This window comes from Diceros bicornis, chromosome 28 (assembly GCF_020826845.1).
Source record: "Diceros bicornis minor isolate mBicDic1 chromosome 28, mDicBic1.mat.cur, whole genome shotgun sequence".
Lineage (NCBI taxonomy): Eukaryota > Metazoa > Chordata > Mammalia > Perissodactyla > Rhinocerotidae > Diceros > Diceros bicornis.
The window spans coordinates 20,686,228-20,711,142 of NC_080767.1; the positions used below are offsets into that span (position 1 = coordinate 20,686,228).

Genomic DNA, 24,915 nt, shown 5'->3' on the forward strand with positions numbered 1-24,915 from the left:
CAGATAAGACACAGATTTTGAAATTATCAGATAGTGGCTTAAAATAACTATGATCTAGGGGCCGGCCCAGTGGCGCAAGCGGTTAAGTGTGCATGCTCTGCTGTGGCAGCCCGGGGTTTGCCGGTTTGGATCCCAGGCACGTACCGACGCACAGCTTGTCAAGTCATGCTGTGGCGGCATCCCATGTAAAGTGGAGGAAGATGGGCATGGATGTTAGCCCAGGGCCAGTCTTCCTCAGCAAAAAGAGGAAGATTGGCAGATGTTAGCTCAGGGCCTATTTTCCTCACCAAAAATAAATAAATAAATAACTATGATCAAGGGGCCAGCCCGGTGGCATAGCGGTTAAGTGCAGGCGCTCCGCTGTGGCAGCCCAGGGTTCAGATCCCGATCCTCGGCGCACACCGTCGCACTGTTTGTCAAGCCATGCTGTGGTGACATTCGATATAAAGTAAAGGAAGATGGACATGGATGTTAGCTCAGGGCCAGTCTTCCTCAGCAAAAAGTGGAGGATTGGCACCAGATGTTAGCATAGGGCTAATCTTCCTCACAAAAAAAAAAAAAAGTCAATGATTGATACGTTAAACACTCCAATGGGAAAAGTACATAACATGCAAGAAAGATGGATAATGTAAGCAGAGAGATGGAAACTCTAAAAAAATAATCAAAAGGATATGTTAGAAACCAAAAACACTAACAAAAATGAAGAATGCTTTTGATAGGTTCATCAGCAGACTGGACACAGCTGAGGAAAGAAACAACGAGCTTGAAGATATTTCAGTAGAAACTTCCCAACCTAAAATGCAAAGAGAAAAATGGGGGGTGGCGGGAAATAGAAAAGACAAAAAAAGAGAACAGAGCAGAAAAAACATTTGAAAGTAATAAAGGCCAAGAATTTTCCATAATTAATGACAGACACCAAACCACAGATCCAGGAAGCCCAAGAGAACACCAAGCAGGGTAATACCAAAAAATGTACACCTCAGCATATCATTCAAACTGCAGAAAACCAAAGACAAAGAGAAAATCTTGAAAACATCAGAGGGAAAAAACATCTTACCTATAGAGAAATAAGGATAAGAATTAGAGAGGTTTCTTTCTCATCAGAAACCATGCAAGCAAGAAAAAAGGTAGAGTGAAATATTTAAAGTGTTAATGGAAAAAAAAAAAAAAAATACCCCACCAACCTAGAATTCTATATGAAAAGTATCCTTCAAAAGTAAAGGAGAAATAAAGATTTTCTCAGATAAAAACCAAGGGAATTTATTGTCAGTAGACCTGCCCTTCAAGAAATGTAAAAGAACTTCTTTGGGTAGAAGGAAAATTATATAGATCAGAAACTTGGATCTACATAAGGAAAGGGAGACTGTTGGATAAGGAATAAATGAAGGCAAAATAAAATATTTTATAGTTCTAATTCTTAATTGATCTAAAAACTGTTTATTTAAAGTAATAATCGTAACAATGTATGGGGTGATTACTGCATATGGTTAAGTGAAATGAAAGGTAACAATGTCATAAGGGAGAGGAAGCAGAAATCGGGAATGCTCTGTTATAAGGTACCTGTACTACATATGAGGCAGTATAGTGTTATCTGAAGGTGGACTGAGATGAGTTATAAATGTGTACAGCCGGCCCTCCATATCTGCAGGTTCTGCATCTGCAAATTCAACCAACTGCAGATCAAAAGGCCTATGGTTGCGTCTATACTGAACATGTACAGACTTTTGTTGCTTCTCATTATTCCCTAAACAATACAGTATAACATTGGGGCCGGCCCCGTGGCTTAGTGGTTAAGTGCGCGCGTTCCACCGCTGGAGGCCCAGGTTCGGATCCCGGGTGTGCACCAACGCACCACTTCTCCGGCCATGCTGAGGCCACGTGCCACACACAGCAACTAGAAGGATGTGCAGCTATGACATACAACTATCTACTGGGGCTTTGGGGGGAAAAATAAATAAATAAATAAAATTATACAATACAATATAACAACTACTTACATAGCATTTACGTTGTATTCAGCATTATAAGTAATCTAGAGATGACTGAAAGTATATAAGAGGATGTGCGTAGGTTGTATGTAAATACTACGCCATTTTAAATAAGGGACTTGAGCATCTGCAGATTTTGATATCCTCGGGGATCCTGGAACAACCCTTCCTCCTCCAATACCAAGGGACAACTGTATTGCAACCACTAGAATGTATAGGGAACCAATAAAAAAAAGTTTAAAAGAAGTATAATTAATATGCTGAGAGGAGATAAATGGAATCATATAAAATGCTCAATTAAAACCAGAGAAGGCAAAAAATGAGAGGAAGAAAATAAAAACAACAAACCAATGAATAAAAAAGTTATGAACAAAGTAGATATTAATCCAACTAAATTAATCATCCCTTGAAGTATGAATCATCTACATATACCAATTAAAAGACAGAGATTGTCAGAGTGGATTAAAAAAAGACCTAACTATATATCGTCTACAAGAAAGCCACTTTAAAAGAATAGGCAAAAGACTTAACAGATATTCACAAAAGGTAAGTGAATGGCTAATGAGCACATAAAAAGGTACCCACCACCACCAGCCATCAAGTCAATGCAAATTAAAACAATGATGAGATACTACTAGCCATTCTAATTACACCCACTAGAATGGCTAAAAGTAAAGACTGGCAATACCAAGTGTTGACAAGGATGTGGGGCAACCTGAACTCTAATATAAAGCTGGCCAGAGTATAAAGTGGTACAACATTTTGCCAAACAGTTTGACTGTTTCTTACAAAGTTAAACACACAAATATCCAAGTCTACTCCTAGGCATGGTGTAGAATGAAACATTTACCCAAAGACACAAATGCTTATAGTAGCTTTATTCATAACAGCCAGATCTGGAGAGAACCCAAATGTCCATCAACATGAGAAGAGATTTTTAAATATTGTGATACAATCACACACTGGAATACTCTCAGAAATGAAAAAGAACGAACTACTGATATACACAACATGGATGAATCTAAAAATCATTTTGCTGAATAAAAGAAGCCAAACATCAGGGGCCGGCCCTGTAGCACAGCAGTTAAGTGCATGCGCTCCCCTTTGGTGGCCCAGGGTTCGCAGGTTCAGATCCCAGGCGCACACCGATGCACCGCTTGCCAAGCCATGCTGTGGTGGTGTCCCATTTAAAAAAGTAGAGGAAGATGGGCACGGATGTTAGCCCAGGGCCAATCTTCCCCAGCAAAAAGAGGAGGACTGGCATCGGATGTTAACTCAGGGCTGGTCTTCCTCACAAAAAAAAAAAAAAAAGGCCAGACATCAAAGAGCTTGTATTGTATATATGAAGTATGAATATTTTATTCCATTTATATGAGTTAAGAAATAGGCAAAATTAATCTATGGTGATAGACATCAGAACAGTTGCCTAGAGGGCCCGCCCCGTGGCTTAGCGGTTAAGTGCAGGCGCTCCACTGCTGGCGGCCCGGGTTCGATCCCGGGCGCGCACCGACACACTGCTTGTCCGGCCATGCTGAGGCCACGTCCCACATACAGCAACTAGAAGGATGTGCAGCTATGACATACAACTATCTACTGGGGCTTTGGGGCAAAAAATAAATTAATTAAATTAAAAAAAAAAAAAAAGAACAGTTGCCTAGATTGGGTCTGGAAAAAGGCAACAGGTAACTTTTGCAGTGCTGTTCTATTGTCTTGACTGGGGAGTAGGAAACACAGGTGGATACATCTGTCAAAATTTATTGTACTTTAAGACCTGTGCATTTCACTCTATGTAAATTACAGCTCAGTTTAAAAGAAAAAGATTTCCCGCAAAGACCTTCTATAGTTTCTACAGTTCAAGCACAGCAGCAGGCAAACTGTTTCTGCAAAGGGCCAGACAGTAAATATTTTAGGCTTTGTAGCACATGGTCTCTGCTAAACTACTCAATTCTGTCACTGTATTGTGAAAGTAGCCAGACACCATGGAAATGAATGAGCATGGCTGTGTTCCGATAGAACGATTTACAAAAACAAGTGGCAAGCTGGATTTGGTCCACAGGCTCCAGTTTGCTAACCCCTGGTCAAGCAAATAGAAAATCAATCTTCAGAATTAACTTAAACATGCTGTATTGTTCTTTCCCACAGTGACAAACATGATAATTATTAGAAGCCAATTACAGTCCTTCCTAAACATGTGAGTTTTTCTATACTCATCTAATCACTCAAAATAGGAAGATAACCCAGAAAAAGACTAAAACATATTTAATATGGAAGATTATCATTTTAAAGAATCATTTGTTTTAATAGCCACTACAGTATTTTGAAAAAGTAACCAGGAAAATTTGAGTTTAATATAAAGCGGCTAAGTAATAATTAAAGTATAAGCTGGAAATTTAAAATACACAGGTACACACTCAAAAAGCTATGTTACCCACAATGCTGTCACTTTATATGGTATAATAAAGTTCTCGAAACACACCCAGTATCACTCATAATTACCTGGTTGGTTCTTCATTTAAAAGAACTAAAAATTAAGGACAGCAATTACTTCTCACTGTTTCCAAAAGCATTTCAAAATATAAAATAACATGAGGAAATAAAACAAATATTTCATGAGAAGTACCAAAAGCTAATGCTCTTAATTTTCTTGCCTAATTTAGGCAAGGCTCAAAAACTGATACCCTGCATAGAACATCCAGGGTTATTTAACCAGGTATAAGTAAATCTCAAACATGGTATGGCCTAAACTGCCTGAAAATAAACATTTACCTGTCTTCAAGAAAATTCCAATCTAAAAAATGAATTTAATTCTCTCTCACCATGGTATATACCTAATAGAAGAAACACTAGCAAAATTAAAGGCTTGGGTTTCAGTATAAGTTTGCCACCTAACTAGCTGTGTGACAATTTGGCATACATTCATTCATCAGGTATTTTTGAGAGCTTATTTTATGTGTCAGATGCTAGAAACACTAAGTAGTGAAGAAAAGATCAAAAATCCCTGCCTTCATGACACATTCTAGTGAATCACTTAATCTCTAAAAACAATTCATTTTTCTTTCTCTAAAATAATGGATTTCATACTTTAAGGGTATTTTCAATTCTTTCAAAATGAAATCCATATTACTTTTCTGAATCTAGGAAAGCAACTTATGGAGCATGACCTGAAATCCACTCTTGCCACAGGCTTAAAACTATTTATTGTGTCCTCATATTCAGACAGCAAACAGAGGAAGATAAGTAACTGACATTCTTGAAAGACTTATTTAAATTCGCTAATTTTGGTTTACACAATCCAGACGAAATATGAACCTTATTGGCCTATTACTTGGTAGCTAAACTTCCTTGGATAGGTTCCAAGAAAGAAGCAGAAAAATCTTATGAGAAATTTCCCCACATAATGAATAATTTTACAGACATTTCCAGTATTTAGGTCTATAAAAATATAGATTGCCTCGTGAATCAACTAATCAGCTTCTCTATTCTTCAAAGTAGAATTAATTTTTGTTTTCAAAGTGCTTGCTGCAAACAGGTAGTCAGAAATCCAAATCATGTATTCAAATGTGGTTCCTGTGTCTAACATTTAAATTTTTCTTTTATCATCAAGATATATTTTTTTCCCCACAATAAAATAGGCATGACAGCCCTTCAAGCATAATTCCTCAACTCCGAAATTGTAAGTTTTTTAAATGTCTCACATATTCATTTTTCCCAGATGAACTCTAGAATCACAAATTATATTTCTCATAAGACCAAATCAACATTCACTTTAAATATCCCTTCCATCACAGGCACCTAAAGACACCAAAAGTGATCCTAGATATGAGCCTGTAGTTTCTAATCTCTGAGTATCATTCCCAAATGAGAAACTGATTTAAGTATCTGCAGGAAAAAAAAAAAAGCATATCTCACAAGAGGCTCCTCCATTTATTTTCAGCTCATAAAATATGTTCCAAGTTTGCCAAAGCAAGCTAACTCCACCCAACTTCAAAAAGCAGTATAAAGTAGTAGTTCCCAATTATGCTAATCTTGGACATCTTATTGTTAGTCTCAAATGCTGTTTGCTGTATTTATGCTTATTTGTTAAGGAGTCTTAAGAATATGTGCATCAATAAGTGCAGATGCATAAAAGTGTTGAAACTGCTAGCAAGAAGAGCCAATAGACAGAAAGTGGTGGTAACTTTACATAAAATACATATAATATAAACGTGCATTATTTCTTTCCATTTTTTACAGTAATCTGAACTGTAAGTGGCCTCTAGAACTAGATTCTCAGCTCAGCTCTATCAAATACCAAATTGGTAAGGGAAATTTTAAAACATCCATTTATATTTTAAAAGCCTCATATTGATGTACAGTTTACTTGATTTATATTTTAGAATCCAATAAATGAGGAGACTTTGATAAAACTAAAATGACTTATAACTTAAAAAATTACCACTGTAAAGTATTAATTATCCAGCTCTCCTGCTGTTCACCTTTTAGACAGAACCCTCATTTACTGGCAGCTAGGTATAAAGAAAAAAAAATGTCAGGCTTTCGAACCAAGAAGACATGGGTTTGAACTCTGGTGCACCACGCCTTGAATACAAACTTTCTGAATCTATTTTTTCATCTCTAAAATGGGAATATGAATACCTACCTTGAAGGACTGTTATAATAATTAGTGAAAATACATGTAAAGCAGCCGGCACATAGTAGGAATTGAAGAAACTTAGCAGCTGTTATTATTTTATTACTCATAAGCACATCCAAGGGAAGATGTAAGAAAGGACATGATAGAAAAACAAATCAGAGCCTAGGTTACATTTAACTACTAAAACAAAACAAAACAAAAACAAACACTCTGATAGTTAAGTAAAACTCTGGGCTAAACTTTTTGTTCTTATTTTAGATATACAAGATAACACTGTAGCCCCTCTTTATAAATATATAAAATCCAAAATTAGCTACAGGTCTACTTATTTTGGAGTTAAATAAAAACGAAAGATTATCATCACACAGTAAAACAGATAACTTTCTGAACAGGTGAGATGATTTCACCATTGGGTAAAAAACACCAAAACTAAGATCTAAAAATGCTTATGAAAGGAGAGTAAAAGATTCCTACCTTTAAACCGACTGCTATAAGATCTGTAACAACACTGTATGGAAAAAATAAAAAGAGAAAATGGAAAACAAAGTTAGAGAACAAGTTTTTAAAAGACAGAGATAAAGAAAAAAGAAAAAGCATTATAATAATAAAAATAAGAATGTGATGAGTTGTGAAATGTTTATACAAAGAAAAGTGATGGGACAGTCTAGCACCAGCAGAGTGTAAAAGCAAAGCTTTAATAGCAACGTAAAAAACAAATAATAAATCTAATTCTCTTTTAGTATTTAGAAAAGTATAGTTGCGCTTCAATAAAATGAGTAAGTATGTGTTTATCCATTTACCTCTATTGAACAAATCCAAACCCAAACTTAAATCACTAAAGTTCATTCTTTTAAATCACTGGTATGAATTATCATGTTTCAAGTTTTAAACGAAACAAAACCAGTGAGTGGATTTTACAGATATAGAAGGTATCTTACAAATTTGCCACTACCACCCAAAACAGCTCACCAAAACACAGCTAACACAGTCTCTCAGAACCAAAATAAATACAAACGTCAAACTTCAGATATCAAAATTTTCAGAGATTTGCTTTTTAAAAAAATTCTAGCACATCAAAACTGTGTTTAAGCATAAATTATCTCAGGAGGAAATGAACACATACACACACACACACACACACACGACAGCTGGGATTTGAGGAGGAACTAGAAAGATATGTTGACTGGTGATTTGTTGTTTATTCAAAATAATGAAAAAGGACCTTTCTCAAGCTGTGAGAAATTGCAGAAACTTAATCAGCCTTATGAAAGCAAAAATTCACTGTTCAAAACCACATCCCTTAACACCAAGGTGTAAAAACCCCTATACAGTTCTGCCAGAAAAAAATCCATCTCTTCTAACCCCAAAGAAATTGTCTTTAATTAAGTTTGTCTCCACATCTCCTAAAAGAAAGCTATAAGTAAATTCTACACACTGTTAATAAACTCTGGATAGTTTAATGAAGCAATTTTAATTGTTTTAAACAATAACCATGTAGATTTTTAATTTTTCCTTATAGACTTTTGAAACTTGAAATTCATTTGTCTGAAACTAAAACGTGATAAATAACTGATGTTTGTGCATAAAAAAATAAGATTGTGTAATATACTATGATATTGGTCCTGTTGCAAAGCACAAATTGTGCTCCTACTTTAACTCTCAAAAGAACTTACCTTCCAGTATCTGTCTTACTGACCCACACGTTTAAACCAATAAACTCATTCTTAGCTTTAAAACCACATACAGGGTGAAGAGAGAGTTAACCTCTTAAACACTATCCAAGAGTTAAGTGTGCACTTCACAGTTGTCCAAGAGTTCAACAGCCAAGATGCATAATCCAAGAATCCTCGTTTTTATCACTATAAATTTTCCAATAGGAAAAGCTAGCCTGCTCCCATATCTCAAGTCAAACCATCTAATGACAATTCACGACATAATGAAATACTAATTTCACAGCCTTCCTGAATTGAAGTACTGGCATAATTACACAAATAACTAAAATAGCAAAATTTCACACACACATGACGTGTAATTGAATAAGATAATGTGAAATGAGTTTTCAACAATGCTCTCAGAGAAGCTTCAATTAAACAATAACAATAGCGCCAATTAAACAAAAAATACTTTAAAGAACATCACAATCATAAATGAAATCTAAAATTGCACTTTGTCTAATGTCTGTAGCAGTGTGCAATCTGCATTCAAATCAGTTAATCCAATGTATCACACAGGCAATATTATAGAACTAGGATAAATGAAATCTCATGAAGGCAAAACTGTTGGAAGATTCCATCGTCTTTCCACAGCATGACAGCAATCATCAACTATATGGCAACATGTACACGGCTTTTACTGTTCAAGTAAGTTCCATGTATGCTACAACCAAGAGCTTTACACAAATCTTGTCATCGAAAGCAAGTAAAAGGCCAAATAAAACCTCACATGCCTAATGAGAATAAATGAGTAGATGTGCAGGCTCTAACAGTGCTGGAGATTTTTTTAAAATCTTGGATGTACATGTACTACGACCTGCAATTAATTCATGAAGATCCTAATCTAGTTGTTTCTTTTATCATCAAAATATGACAGGTCCCACCTCATATCCCTGGGTCCCCAGAGAAACATTTACATCGGTGATTCCAAATCTCTTTACTCTGGTCACGGACCTCATTAACTTTTAGAACGTTTGAAAGCTGCCCGAAAATTGCACTCATACAATATTCTACATACATGGCAGGTAATTCACGAAGTTTCGTTTGAGGACACAGGGGGCAGCGTCCACGGTCACCAAGTCCAGACGCCCGGTACATAAATATCGTTAACAGAGCCCACGGCACAAATCCAGAGCCCCGGGCCGGTCCCCGCACGCCGAGACCCCGCGTGGGGCCCTGGCTCCGGGACCAGGTCGCCGCCCAGACGTGTCCGGGCGCGTGCACTCGCCGGCCACTCGCCTCCCCGCCAGGGGAAGCTCCGGCGCTCGCCCCACCTCGCCGGTAAACAGCAACTCCCCAAGCGGGAGGACGCCCGCCCGAGCGCCGCCCCCGCCCCCGCCCCCGCCCCCCCCAGCGCCGCGCACCATTTTCTGAGAGGAAGTGTCGGGAGGCCGGGCCGGGTTCCCCCGACTCTCGGCGCGGAGGGCGGACCCCGGAGCCCGGGGACTGCACCGTCCGCTTCCCGGTGTGAGGGTGTGCAGGGGCGGCCGTTACCGGAGCGCCCCGTGGGGGAAGGAGAGGCTGGGGGTGACGGCCCCTCCGCGATTCGGGGCTCCCCCAGGAGGCGCCCGGAAGCCCCGCCGTCGGGCCCGAGCCGGGCGGCTCCCCGGCCTCCGCGAGTCCGGCCGAGAGCCGAAAGGCAGCGGGGCAAGCGCAGCCCGGCGCGGCTGCTGCGCCGCCGAACACTTACCCATCCATGGCCCAGACGGAGGAGCGCACAGTGCACGGACTGACGGGCTCACCGCAAGCGGAGGGAGGGGGCGGCGGCAGCAGGGCGGCTCCGGGGACCGGCAAGCGGCGCCTCTCCGGAGCCCCGACCGGTTGGAGGTGGAAGGAGAGTGGGAAACAGGGGCGGAGACCAGGGACGCTCCCGCCACCGCCGCGCCCCCGCCTTCCCGACCCCGCAAGCGCGTCCCCGCCTCGCCTCACCCCGCCCCTCGGCGTCGACGCCCTCCCTCGGCCCCGCCCCCGGCCGCCCTCCGGCTGGCTCCAGGGCGCCCTCTTCCTGCGGTCGCCCTAAGACTCCGCCCCCCGCCTCCCTCCTGCGTTCACGGGAGCGCGCGCCTTGTGCTTCCCGCTTCGCCGCCCCGCCCGCCCTCCCGCGGGCTCGGCCGGCCTTCCGGCTTCTCCGGCCGCGGCGGCCTGGCCTGGACACCTCCCTCTACCGGCGGGAAAGGCATTGGGAACCCGACTCCCGAGAGTAGGTAGCGGTGTGCCGCGAGGACCGCGGAACCTCGGCGGAATTGCCCCGCGTGGACGAGGCTGTCGGTGGCTCGGCCCCAAGCACGGAGGCCAGACGCGGGCTGTGGTCATCGGGGCTCCGGGCCCTGCAGCCCAAGGAAGTCCGGGCTCGGGACCCCCGGGGGGGGGGCCAAGTCCAGCAAGTGCGGCACCCGCCCGTCGCCCGCCCGGGGCTGGGAGTCAGCCTCTGGGACCCACACCGGCCCGATAGGTGTGGTTGGGATGAGGATGAATGAGATGCAAGAGATAGCCCCGAACTTAAGAACGTTTAAATTTTATTCGGTTTTAGTCTCTCAGTGCTTTTCGACCCGACAGTCTGGGATTGAATTTTTAGGAAACATTCATTCATTGCACGATATGGAATGGCCACTATGTTGCCAGCATTTCATAAGTTTCCACATTCCTCCATGAAAAAAAAAACAAACGTATGAGGGAGTGATTTTTTCCTTTTTTCAGGTGAAAATTTAGACACGAATAGAGTGATTTGCCCACAATTTCACAGCTACTAGAGCCATTTCCTCTAGTCTGAGCAAAATTATATATATAACTAGTCTCAATTCGCTTGGTTTTTTCCCTTTTATATTCTGCCTAGTTTTGAAATTGATTTTTCAATTCACAGATCACCAGAATGTGAGCCATTAAACGCTGTCCTCGACAAAATTCTTAACCACCTGAGTAAGAGGGGGCTGCTCCCCCTCTTCCCCTTCATTTGAAAAGCAAGTAACAGGAACTCAATCATCTATCCTTGTTAATATCCTGCTTTTAAAAAGATTTAAACTGTCGATTGATCCGTCATTCAGTCAATATTTATTGAATGTTTACTATGTGCCAAGCACTGCAGGGCTACCCAAGAAAATCAGATTCCAGCCTTGATGGTAGAATGGTTTCTTCGGTCAATTTATTTATTATTTATTTATTTATTGGCAAAAAATAATTTTTAAATAGCTCAGATATCTTATTCAGAGAGGCCATTTTTAAAGTACTATATCTGGGGACAGCCCCGTGGCTTAGTGGTTAAGTGCACAGTCTCCGCTGCTGGTGGCCCGGGTTTGGATCCCAGGTGTGCACAGATGCACTGCTTGTCTGGCCATGCTGAAGCGGTGTCCCACATGCAGGACTAGAAGGATGTGCAACTATGACATACAACTATCTCCTGGGGCTTTGGGGAGAAAAAGGGAAGAGAAAAGGAGGAGGATTGGCAATAGATGTTAGCTCAGGGCCAGTCTTCCTCAGCAAAAAAAAAAGGAGGATTGGCATGGATGTTAGCTCAGGGCTGATCTTCCTCACAAAACAAAACAAAACAAAAAAAATAAAGTACTGTATCTAACCTCAATCTCTCTTTCCAAAAGGTCAAATATATTTTGTTTTGTGTGTTAAATCCAAATATTATGTTGCAGTTGTAAATATTACCACCTTACGTTGCCAGGTGAATATTAAAAATCTCAGCAAGATAAGTAGCTGATGTAGTCTCGCTGTTGTTTTGGTGATATATTCTGTTGATGAGATTTCCGTAATTTTTTTTAGCTACACAAGTAGTATAAGCATACATGCTCATTTTGGAAAATTTAAACAATATTAAATATTAAAAAGTTATTTTTCTTCACAAACCACCCCCTGCTCATGATAACCAGTGTAACAATTCTGTGTGCATCCTTCTAGACCCTCACCATTTTTTATTTACTTTTTTCACTTAAAAATCTTGGAGATTTTTCTCATGTCAGTACTTTTCATCTACTTAATTCTTTTTAATACTGCATAGTATTTCATAATTTCATGTACCTAGTTTAACCTCTTCCAAAATAGTGGAAATTTACCTTTTTTCTGATTATTTAAAATAACTAACAGTATTGCAAAGAACATCATGTATGTATGAACTTCCTTGCACTTATGATTATATCTGAGGAATAGATTTCTAGAAGTAGAATTGCAGAACAAAGGGTATAAGCATTTTCAAATTTGATAAATATTGCCAAAAGATTCCAAAAAGGCTGTACCAATTTAAGTTTTCTTTATTTAAAACACAAAAAAGTCTTTCTCTTAGCCCCATGCCTTAAGATAGCCCCATGCCTAATAGATTTCAGCATTAAAAAATAAATGTGAAGTCTATCTGAAACTCACTGTCCATATTACTAACAGTGACTCTGAAAAAGTCTCCAATGTAAAAGACAGTGTACCTGCCTAAAATGAACAAACCTGTATGACATTTCCCAAACACTTAACGTCCAGTTTTACAACAGAAGCCTAGATATAAGAAAACAGCTCACAATAGAAAACATGGTAAAACCTTTCCCTTTCTCCTGTCTCTTGGTCATAAATTCAAAAAACTTCTTTCTCATGGATTGAGCTCTACAGGTTTGAGTCCCTTTGATTCAAAAACAGTAGATAGAATGGAATTTAGGTCTTCTAGGACCACTTTTAAAATCCTAGCTATTCCTGTAATCCATATGGCTTGGAAAAACCATGGGCTTCTATAATCTCAGCAAAAGTTTCTGAGTTTCTGGAATGACCAGATATCACCCACGTGACCTGGCTTGGCATGAGAACTTTATATTCTATATACTGACTTCTTAATGGAGAAGAGAGTAACACGTTCTCCATTTGCTACTTGCTCTATACTTTTAAGAGAAAGACAGTTATAATAATTTGGTTTATAAATTTTCTAACATTTTACCTTCCTTGTGTTTTTGTTCTAATCTGTCTAAGAAATTCCCCTGAAAGACCTTCATCTGATAAGAGACACCCCCACCCGCTATTATGATGTTTGGAGAAAATGTAACCTTTGAACTTTTGCCTTAAGGAATTCCATTATGCAGTGGTAGTTAACATTTAACCAACATTACCCTATTCTTGTTCACAGGTAAGACTTCTTAAGATATAAAAATAATACAAAGATGCCAGTATAGGTCAGAAATAAGACCAGCCATTAGGTGAATCCAGGAGGTGGATATTTTAATATCAGTTTATCCGTTGACAAATACAAAATCATAATCATTAACATGTATTTCCTAAAATAGAAATATCTGAAATTATACTGAGCAAAAAAAGCTAAATTCAAAAGGTTACATACTGTATGATTCCATTTATATAGCATTCTCAAAACGACAAAATTACAGAGATAGAGAACAGATTAGCGGTTGCCAGGGGTTAGGAACAGGGTGGGAGGGTATGGAGAGACAAGGTGATGGGTGTGACTATAACGGAGTTGCAAGGGGAATGTTTGTGGTGATGGAACCGTTCTCTATCTTGATTATGGGGTTGGTTATACAAATCTACACATGATAAAATTGTATAGAAATATAGACACAAGTACATATAAAACTGGCAATATCTGAATAATATTTATGGATTGTACTAATTTTAATGTCAATTTCCTGGTTTTGTTATAGTTATTAAGATGTTACCTTTGGAGGAAACTGGGTGAAGAGTACACAGGACCTCTTTGTACTACTTTTTAAACTTACTGTGAATCTATAATTATTTCAAAATAAAACAATAATAAAAAAGGAAATCTTGCAGAGTATTCCCTTAATACTTGTTATTTGTTCAATAGTTAAGCAATAACAAATTTAAAAGGCTTAAGAAAAATGTGTGGGAGTATAATTCATATTTTTCAGGCTATAACACCTTGGTAGTCAGACTGGGTTATAATAGCTGACACATGAATTAGGAACCTTCCAAGTCCTTCCCAACTATTTGAAGAGGAGGCTTGAAAGTGTCTCCTACATACTCGCTGACCTCTCTGCCACCATGAGTCATGTCTGTTTTCCTCATCCTGGCCCTGGCCCTGGTGTAATCATCTCCATGTGAAGCTCCTGACAAGACAATGCCTGGTTCAGGGGACTCCAATGTTTGCACTGAATGTGCTGTCTCCTGTCACCGTCCTATAGTAGGTGTCGACACAAAATAACCAATAACTATTCTATAGATGAGAGATAAATTGAGTTTTACTTGAGCCAGGGTGAGGATTGTAATCTGGGAAGGCAGTTTCCACAAAGGAAGAAAGCATTTGGAGAAGCATGGTTTTCAGTACAGTCTCATACCTTCTTAGAATAAAGAACATACATTAAACACTCCCAGGATACATATTTGTCAAAGTTTCAAAGAGGCATTCAGCGGCAAATTAGCAGGTCAACATGACACTGATGTCAGGAAATGGACTAATAAGGTGTTACCATAGGGTGTAGGAGGGGAAGTATGCATTCTTAAGAGTGCATTCTTTGCTTTCATGGTTAAAACAGATGTACAACGTATGTTCGACAGGCTGTAAGTCAGGCTTCTTTAGTTCAAGCCGAATCAGAATAGTTACCCCATATACCTCAATGTGTGAAAATCTCTTGTCATAGGAGTTGCCAGCTCATGTCAAAGTTGCATTGGATTTTCCGGAGCACTTTTCTGAAGAGGGGAGCGTTCCTTTCCCGGGTCTTTTTGTCATACTATGTCATACTTTGTCATACCTAGGTCCCAATGTCGCCTAAAGTTTTTAATAAAACAGCCCTTTCCGTTTTTAGTCACAGAAAATCCTTTAGAATTTAGGCATGAGTCTGTGGGGCTAGGCCAGAGAACAAACTGGGTGATAATCACTACACTGTTGTTACCAAACCAGGTTCATTTTGCCTGCTGCGTGATTATGCCAATCACTAAGAGGACGAGTTTGCAAAGAGAAAGAGTTTAACCACAAGGCAGCTGAGCAAAGAGACAGGAGAACCAATCTCAAATCCACCTCCCTGAGAAATGGCGATTGGGGATATTTATGAGTGGTCTGAAGTGTGGGAATAGATGATTGCAGGTAAGAAGTGAGGGAATTGATGACCTGTGCAAGCACAGTCAAGCTTCATGGCTATTCGTAGGGTACACGTTCACAAAATGGCGTTACCATGATCTGAGGGTGGAGGTTTTGGCTCCTTTACGTCAAAGGGTCATCTGCTCGGACTCAGTTGGTGAGTTGGTGTTCTTAACCAGCCTGAACCAGACAAGGAGTCGATTCTCAGTTCCTGAAAAACTCAAGCACCCATTACCGTGGTGACCCAAGTGTCAGAGATGTTATCTATAGGGTGCGTTTTAGTAATGCATTATCTAACTACTTTTGCAGACAGACAACTGACTGACTATAGTTAAAGCAAGTTGCCCCTCCCCCCACCGTTTCACTGTGCTAAGAATCATCATTCCCCTTAAGCAATGACCTTTTGTCCTTAAAACTGGTGCACCTCACTCTCTACCCTGAGGGTAGGTTCTTACTTAGGAGTTCCCTTGGTCCCACTTAGAAGTAGATCTCTTGGAAATAGAGGTCATCACACCTCTTCAGATATGCTTTAAGTATATTTGATCCTGCTTAATTTCAAGCTGAGACCCCCACTCCCACAGAATGAGAGAGTTCTCTTCACTGACCTTACTTATCAAAGAACTAGAAAAAGGGCACTATTTGAGTTAAGTAGAGGAACACCTTTGCCTAGGCAATAAAATGAATAGTACTGTATGGTAGTTAAGATCGTGATCTAGAGCCAGACTAGCCAGTTTAGAATCTTAAATCTTTGTGAAGTCTGTGTAGCAGTGCATTGCCCTGGCTCAGCTGCTGGTGGAGCAGAACTTCCCAGCCATTGCCATCCACTGTCAGATGCCCCAGGAGGAGAGGCTTTCTCAGTATCAGCAGTCTAAAGATTTTCAACAATGAATTATTGTGGCTACCAACCTATTCGGCCAAGCCATGGACATGAGGCGGATGAACATTGCCTTTAACTACGACATGCCTGAGGATTCTGACACCTACCTGCATCGTGTGGCCAGAGCAGACAGGTTTGGCACCAAGGGCTTAGCCATCATTTGTGTCAGATGAGAATGATGCCAAGATCCTCAGTGATGTGCAGGATCTCTTGGAGGTCAACATTAGTGAGCTGCCTGATGAGATAGGCATTTCCTCCTACATTGAACAGACACAGTAGAGGACTCACCCACTCATTCTGGAATGTACCGGTCTGTCCCTCTTCAGGAGACGACACCAGGGGTGGGGGTGAAGGAGACACTACTGCCACTTCCCCCTGACAATTCGCAATCCCCACCCCATGGCTTCCCTCTTTTGCATCACCACCACTCCTAAACCCCCATTTCCTGATTTGTCAGAATTTTTTTTAACAAAACTTAAAAATAAAAAATGTTTATAGATCAGCGCTTGCTAAAAGTGTGAATTGAGACAAGTTACTTAACCTTTCTGTGCCTCAGCTTCCTGAACTGGAAAGGGGGGGATAATAACAGTACTTATCTAATAGCTTTTTGGGAAGGTTTAGATGAATCAATACATGAAAAGTACTTAAAACTGCTTAGCACATGGTAAGTGCTCAAAATGTTTATGCTTATTAATAATTATTATTCTGTATTACAATTTTTAGCTTACAAAGCAGCAGAATTCCTTGAGAACATAATTCAAGAATCATTTATTGGGCCGGCCCAGTGGCTTAGTGGTTAAGTGCACACGCTCCACTGCTGGCAGCCCAGGGTTCGGATCCTGGGCGCGCACCAACGCACCGGTTCTCCAGCCACGCTGAAGCCACGTCCCACATACAGCAACGAGAAGGATGTGCAACTATGATGTACAACTATCTACTGGGGCTTTGGGGGAAAAAATAAATAAATAAAATTAAAAAAAAAAAAAGAATCATTTATTGAGTGTGGACCGTGGAATGGTGCTGGTTTATAAACTGTTACTAGTCCCTAACAAGAAAACAACAGAATATGAGAATAAGTGTCTAGAAAACTTTCAGAGCAATTTGACAGAGAAATATTATTTCTATTGAGTCCAATAATGAAAATTTTGGATTAATATTCTGTATTTGGTTTTATTTCAATTTTTAGTTATTTATTTTAATTGTATTTTTACAAAAGTATTAGTCCACAAAGAATTGGAAATTTCTTTAAAAATGATCCTTCACCACAATTTGAGAAGCAGTAGTCTAATTTCTTAAATATATGTATCCCTTTAAAAAAATCAAATTTTTATTTTATTTTATTTTTTATTTATTTATTTTTTTGGTGAGGAAGATTAGCCCTGAGCTAACACCTGTTGCCAATCCTCCTCTTTTTGCTGAGGAAGATTGGCCCTGGGCTAATATCCGTGCCCATCTTTCTCTACTTTATACATGGGATGCCTGCCACAGCATGGCTTGATAAGCAATGCGTAGGTTCACACCCAGGATCCGGACCTGCAAACCCTGGGCCACTGAAGGAGAGTGCACAAACTTAACCGGTATGCCACCAGGCTGGCCCCCAATTTTTTTTTTTTTTGTATTTTACAAGTAATATATTAATATATTCTCTATTTGAGCGTGGTTGTTTTTTTTTTACCTTTTATTATGGAAAATTTCAAACATACAAATAAATGGAATAGTTTAATGATCCCCAATTACCAATCACTGATAATTTAAAATCACTGATAATTTAAAAATTATGAATGTAGAGCAGTAGTTCTCAAACTTTAACATGCATCAGAATCACATGGAGGGCTGTGAAACAGAAATTTATTGTTTCTGATTTGAGATGGGGCCCAAGAATTTGCATTTCTAGCAGATTCTCGGGTGATGCTGATGCTGCTGATAGTGTAGGAGCCAAACTAGGAGAACCATTGATGTAACCAGTTAAGATTTTTCTGCAACCCCTATACCAAGAGTTGGACCCCTTAGCCTAAAGCATGTGTTTCTTGCTAAACCCAAGGTAGACTATTAGAATATATTCCCAATAACTTTTTTTCTTTCTTTCTTTCTTTTTTTTCGCTAACCTGAGCCCACAGAATGTGCTTTTCCAGACTATTAGGCCATCTACTTCTTGAGACCCGATGACAGCATTTTTGCCTTGCCTCCTTTTTACATTCTTGCTTACGTGTTCCTTTTTCTAATGAGCAACCTAAGTGTCTACGAAATATTTTTCCTTCTCACTTGTTTTCTGAAAATCTTACTCTAGGACTTTCTATATCAATATTCTGACATTCTTGTTTCATCTATAACTTTACCCACTCTCCACCACTCCACTCAATTTTTGTTCTTTATTATTATTATTTTTTTTTAGGTAAAAGTTACATACACTGAAATGCACAGATTTTAACTCTACAGTTTTTTGAAAGGATACACCCATGTAACCTACACCTCTGGACTACTTTTAAAGAAAAGAAGATACTCTTCGGCATTGACTTAGTTTTCTTATAATGGCAGTTAAATATTTAGCAACATAAGACTAGATTCTTATACAACAGTAAACTAAAATAGATTTAAAAGTAAAATGTAAAGATTCCAAAACCAATAGGTATACAAGTTAACAGTCATTAATTTCAAAAGAAAAAACTGTTTAGCTACAAAAAAATCCTTGCTGACAACGTGAATATAGTGCTGACTCCTACAGCAAAGAGTCTTTAGCCAATGATATAGGTGATACTCAAAATATTTAGTAACTGGTACTAAATGGGCACCAACCGTTCAAAATACATGTTGTCCTTAAACAACTAGTAGGCCCAAATCTTTGTATATTAGCTGAATACCAGCATGAATGTAACTTCACTGCAATGGGCTATGTGACAATGACTCAATTGTCAATAAATTTCTATATACCTTCATTTCTTAGCATGGCATGGTATCATTTGCCCTCTATCTGAATGAAATGCATCATTACCCATCAAGCCTCTCTGTTCTTTTCTCATTAGCCCAAGACAATTAAAGTGGCACTAATGGGTGAGAAAGCAAACATAAATACAAAAATAGGCACTAAATTCACATGGCAGCACTTTGTTGTAAGATAGTTATCCACATGGTCTAGAATATAAAGTTTTGGAAATTATAAACACAAATGTGAAAAACTGAAACATTCTTGCAGAAAACCCTCAGACCTCCATGAATATATTCACAGGCCCATTTAAAAAACATTTGCCTGGAGCAGTTTCTCAAACCTGAGTCATTCCAATCCCAGCCCCGTGATTCTTGCTCCATCCACGTGCCATCTTTACTCTTGTTTACCTAACATTTTACCTCACACTTTTACTTCAATAATTTTATTTTAAAAGGAAATTTTATATCACTATCATAATTGGAAAACCAGTGTAACTTGCCATAAGAGCTGTTATAAATAAAAGTAAATACAACGTAAACAGAAATGTTATTAAAGTCTAGCTAGATACTATTACTGTCTACTGAAAGCTGTGGGTCAGAGACCTATCTCTCCTTTTGATAAAAAGGGAGATTATTAAGTATTGGTGTCAAAGGCATACTAGCACCAAAAAAAAAAAGTTTTCTGCCATTTCCAGCTTTCTAAGAATTTCATCACATAGATATTCAATTTAAAGCATCAAGAAGACGTTGAGGGGGGGCCGGCCCTGTGGCTTAGCGGTTAAGAGCGCGCGCTCTGCTGCTGGCGGCCCGGGTTCGGATCCCAGGCGTGCACCAACGCACCGCTTCTCCGGCCATGCTAAGGCCGTGTCCCACGTACAGCAATTAGAAGGATGTGCAACTGTGACGTACAACTATCTACTGGGGCTTTGGGGAAAAAAAGGAGGAGAATTGGCAATAGATGTTAGCTCAGAGCCAGTCTTCCTCAGCAAAAAGAGGAGGATTAGCATGGATGTTAGCTCAGGGCTGATCTTCCTCACAAAAAAAAAAAAAAGAAGAAGAAGAAGATGTTGAGGGGCCAGCCCAGCGGTGTAGCAGTTAAGTTTGTGCGCTCTGCTTTAGCAGCCTGGGGTTCACAGGTTTGGATCCCAGGCGTGGACCTACACACGGCTTGTCAAGCCATGCTGTGGCAGCATCCCATATAAGCTAGAGGAAGATGGGCATGGATGTTAGCCCAGTGCCAATCTTCCTCAGCAAAGAGAGGAGGATTGGCAACAGATGTTAGCTCAGGGCTAATCTTTCTCACATACACCCAAGAAAGATGTTGAATTTTGGCATTTGAGATTATCTTGATAACTGGTATATGATTGTGGAATTATCATACAGTTTTTCTCCTTATTGCTTTTATTTTTATTTATTTATTTATTTATTTATTTTGTGAGCAAGATCAGCCCTGAGCTAACATCGGCCAATCCTCCTCTTTTTGCTGAGGAAGACTGGCCCTGGGCTAACATCCATGCCCATCTTCCCCCATCTTCCTCTACTTTATATGGGACGCCGCCACAGCATGGCCTGACACGCAGTGCGCCAGTGTGTGCCCAGGATGCGAACCCGGGCCACCACCAGCGGAGCTGGAGCACTTAACTGCTACGCCACCGGGCTGGCCTCTCCTTATTGCTTTTAATGTAGTGAATTGTTGTCACAGATTTTCTATGTCAAGCCATTCTTGCATTCACAGAATAAACCATATTTTGTCAAGGTCTATTTTTTAAAATACATTGGTATATTTGTTTTGCCAATATTTTTTTCACAGTTTTAGTATCTCTATTAATAAACAGGATTGCTTTAGAGTTTTTTGTGGTCTTCTGTACAGTCTTTGTATCAGAATTATGGCCAATTCCTCTGATAAATTAGAAGATCCAGTTTTAGCTCCATTATGATTATCTTTAAATTTTAAAATATATACTTAAATCATCTACTTCAGAAGCAAAACTGTATTTATTGACTCCACTCTGAGAAATGAAAAAATTCACCCTCAAAATTCACCCTCACGTTAGCTCTCTCATGACTCTCCCCTTTCTTGTTTTTTTTTTTTGGTGAGGAAGTTTAGCCCTGAACTAACATCTGTTGCCAATCCTCCTCCTTTTGCTGAGGAAGATTGGCCCTGGGCTATCATCCGTGCCCATCTTCCTCCACTTCATGTGTGGGATGCCTGCCACAGCATGGCTTGGTAAGTGGTGAGTAGGTCTGACCCAGCCCAGGATCCAAACCTGAGAACCCTGGGCTGACAGAGCAGAGCTGGCGAACTTAACCACTACACCACTAGGCCAGCCTCTCTCTCCTTTCTTTATAGTCAATTTTATAAGAGTATTATTATTTTCACATTATGTAAATTTTCTAATGAGAATTATAACCATCATATTAAATTTTATGAATATTGACACTTATTTAGACATAATTGTTTAAGTGTATTAATGCTCATTGACAGTGTTTTTTTTTTAATTCATCTTTCAGTTAGCAGAATTACATCTTCAAGATTTTTTTTTAGAAAAGATCATGGGTTATATGTTTCCTGAGTCCTTACATATTCTGTTACTTTTCTTTTTTTTTTGTGAGGAGATCAGCCCTGTGCTAACATCTGCCAATCCTCCTCTTTTTTTGCTGAGGAAGACTGGCCCTGGGCTAACATCCGCGCCCATCTTCCTCCACTTTATATGGGACGCTGCCACAGCATGGCCTAACCAAGCGGTACATCGGTGCGCGCCCAGGATCTGAACCGGCGAACCCCGGGCCGCCACAGCGGAGCGCACACACTTAACCACTTGCACCACCGGGGAGGCCCCTCTGTTACCTTTCTAAGTTACAGGTTTAGTGGATAAAGAACACTGAGTCCTTTCCCCAGAAAACTCTGTAGCTACAGCCTTACTCTCCTCCAGCATTTAAAACTATGATGCAAAAGATTGAAACTCATTTCTACTGGAATTAAGGTTTTTTTTCTTTGTTTTGTTTTAATTTGAGAGTTTCAGGAGATCTAGCCTGTCACAGGATTTTTATCTTATAGTCAGTGTTTATTTAGTCTGTTTTTCCAAGGTCTACCCAGGTCCCTAGTACTTATTTTTTCAGGTTTCAGATTACTGTTGGACCGTTAGGACCATTTCATTTACTTGCTAAAAATGGCACTGATTTATTATTAGGAGGAAATGCTTGTCAAATCTCACTGCTTTCCTTAATTTGGGTACAAATTGGAAGGTATTCTTCATAGTCTACAGTACAGTTTCATGTCATTTCCCTAGTTTCATTATACTTGCAATTTCTTCTCTGATTTTGGTTCATTGTTGTTCATTTTCTTAGACTTCCGTCTTCCCTGGAAGTTATGTAACAATTAATGACTTTCATTAAAATATTTCCACTCTTCTCAAGCAGCCATGGATATTGTCCTTTCACCAGCCCTTAACATGAATCTCCCGTAACTTATCTATCCCTAACCAGTTAACTAACATGTGATTCAGCCCAATCTTTTCCAAGAAGGAGAGGTGGAGGAATAGCTGTGAGTAGTGTAGCAGAAGAAAAAGGACAATTCCTTTTTTTTTTTCTCTTTTCCAATTAACCCGTTATCTATACTCTTCCTCCCTGAACTGAAGTTAGCCTACTATACTTAGAGTTCATTTGCTTTTCCTGCCTTGGTATTCCATTTGTCTACAGATAAATGAAATTGATACATATTATAGATGCCTATAATATTGTAAATGTTCTTATCTGGGACAAAATACTCCCTTCTTAGGTATTTGAGACCATATCATTAATAGGAAATATAAATTTTATTTTGCAACTAGAACAAAGCCTTCACTCGAGCCACTAATTCAAACCTTCCCTTTAAATTTTTTGACATATCTGTTTAACAAGGAGCCAAATACATTGGTGAGAGTATATCTATTTTCTTTTTCCTTATTTTCCCTTCCTTGAAATAATAGCCTTGTGCAAAAAGCAGATCATAGTCTGCGAGGTCAGTAGAAAGTTCCCTGGGAAGCCAGACAACTGGATAGAGCTGTAGTTCTCCCTCCCCAATGTGGTTCTAAAAAATGTTTAACTGCAGATGATCCCACAGGGCACAGGCAAATGTTCAACCTTGAACAGGCAAACAAGCGAAAGGTCAGTAGCAGAAAAACAAAACAAAAGAACAATCTGGAATGCTTCTCTATGAGAATATGTTATTTATGCAACTGAAAAGCAAATCTCCTCCCCAACCCCAACCCCACCCCTGGAGGTAGAGGATTACTTGTATCAGAGGATAAGAAGTCTTCATATAGCCTCTCTTCTACCAGAGCAGTGGGAGTATGAGACCTTAATCAAGAATTTAATTTAGTAGAGGGTAGTAGGAGGATGACACCTACAAGAATTTAATTTGGCACAGAGTAAAGACATGGGGTAATTCCACAGCTTGATCTTTATGTAGCAAAGCAGTGGCCCTTTAGAGAGATGGTTCAATTATGGACCTGATTCTTAAGCTAACTTCCAACGTTCTTTTTTTTTTTCTCCAAATGCCTAGTAGGCACAGTTTGAAAGCTAGAAGATAAAAAGAACTAACCTTGTTCTGCAAAATAAAATGTTATCCTTATAGTAAGCCGGGGTGAAGATATGTTGATTATAGAAAAGTCAAATGTTTCTCTTTCTCAGCATGGAAGGAGTACATAGAGTACTGTCTCTCAGAATCAATGCCTGACTGGGAGATGTGGGTGTGTTTGCGATAACAGATACTTAACAGGACGCTGGGAAGAATTAGGTGGAACTTTCTCCAAGAGTACTGGACTTGGAATACCCATACCCAGCCTGGACTCTCTTGCTAAGTCATATTCTAAAAAAAATGAATAATTCAGACTTAAGAAAATGTTTGGCTTGAGAAAGGAGGATGGATCCTAGTATGACACCAACCCCTGCGAGCAAAGCACCTCCTGAAAGGGGGTGGAGATATTAAAGGCAATTGTAAAGAAGAAAATTTGAACAAAATTGATGCTCTTAGGGAGAAAAGCAGATATGAAGACAATAAAGCTAAGCATTTGTGTGTGCTCAAGAGGGAACCCTCTGCAATGGTTTATATTCTTTTGATACTTTTGCCTTGAGACAGAGTAACATTTAAGAGGTAAGTCCAGGGGCGTATAACAGAAAACTAAAAATAACAGTGCCTTAAACTAGATAGAAATTTATTTCTCATGCAAAGGTCTAGAATTAGTGGTTTTAGGGCTGTTATGACACTCCATGTTCAAAGACACAGTCTCCTTTTTGTTCCATCATGTGAGCATATGATTTTCGTTCTTTTTTTGTGTGTGTGAGATCAGCCCTGAGCTAACGTCCATGCTAATCCTCCTCTTTTTGCTGAGGAAGACTGGCCCTGGGCTAACACCCGTGCCTATCTTCCTCCACTTTATATGGGACGCCGCCACAGCATGGCTTAGCCAAGCGGTGCATCGGTGCGCGCCGGGGATCCGAACTGGCAAACCCCGAGCCACCGCAGCGGAGCGCGCGCACTTAACCGCTTGCGCCACCGGGCCAGCTCTTGATTTTCATTCTTAAAGTCACAAAATGGCTGGAAGCTCTTTAAAGAATCTTTCCCAGAAGTCCTCCCCACATCTTCCACTTATGTCTCATTAGTCACTGTTTGGTCACATGGCCACCCCTAGTTGCAAGCGAGGCTGAGAGAAGCAGTATTTTTACTGGGCATATTGCCACCTCTAATAATAGAGAGATACTGTTGGTAATAAGTGGAAAAT

The 24,915-nt window shown here is 39.8% G+C and overlaps 2 protein-coding genes and 1 pseudogene across 9 annotated transcripts in view; 2 read left to right on the plus strand and 1 right to left on the minus strand.

The window, feature by feature from the left end:
• PTBP3 (polypyrimidine tract binding protein 3) overlaps positions 1-10,175 on the minus strand; it is a 97,677-nt gene extending 87,502 nt beyond the window's left edge. For 3 of the 8 annotated variants that reach the window (XM_058523787.1, XM_058523792.1, XM_058523786.1), the window contains exons 1-2: positions 9,352-9,509; positions 7,096-7,129 (exon numbers count right to left, since the gene is read on the minus strand). In XM_058523787.1, the coding sequence (XP_058379770.1) occupies positions 7,096-7,129; positions 9,352-9,431 (114 nt within the window). In that variant the 5' untranslated portion in view covers positions 9,432-9,509. Of the gene's footprint in view, positions 1-7,095; positions 7,130-9,351; positions 9,511-10,023 lie in introns of those variants that run through there. The other 5 variants (XM_058523793.1, XM_058523790.1, XM_058523788.1 and 2 more) reach the window with 4 other exon arrangements.
• KIAA1958 (KIAA1958 ortholog) overlaps positions 1-24,915 on the plus strand; it is a 309,540-nt gene that overhangs the window by 50,333 nt on the left and 234,292 nt on the right. The gene's annotated exons all lie outside the window — the stretch shown is intronic.
• On the plus strand, positions 15,306-16,510 carry LOC131393802 (spliceosome RNA helicase DDX39B-like; annotated as a pseudogene).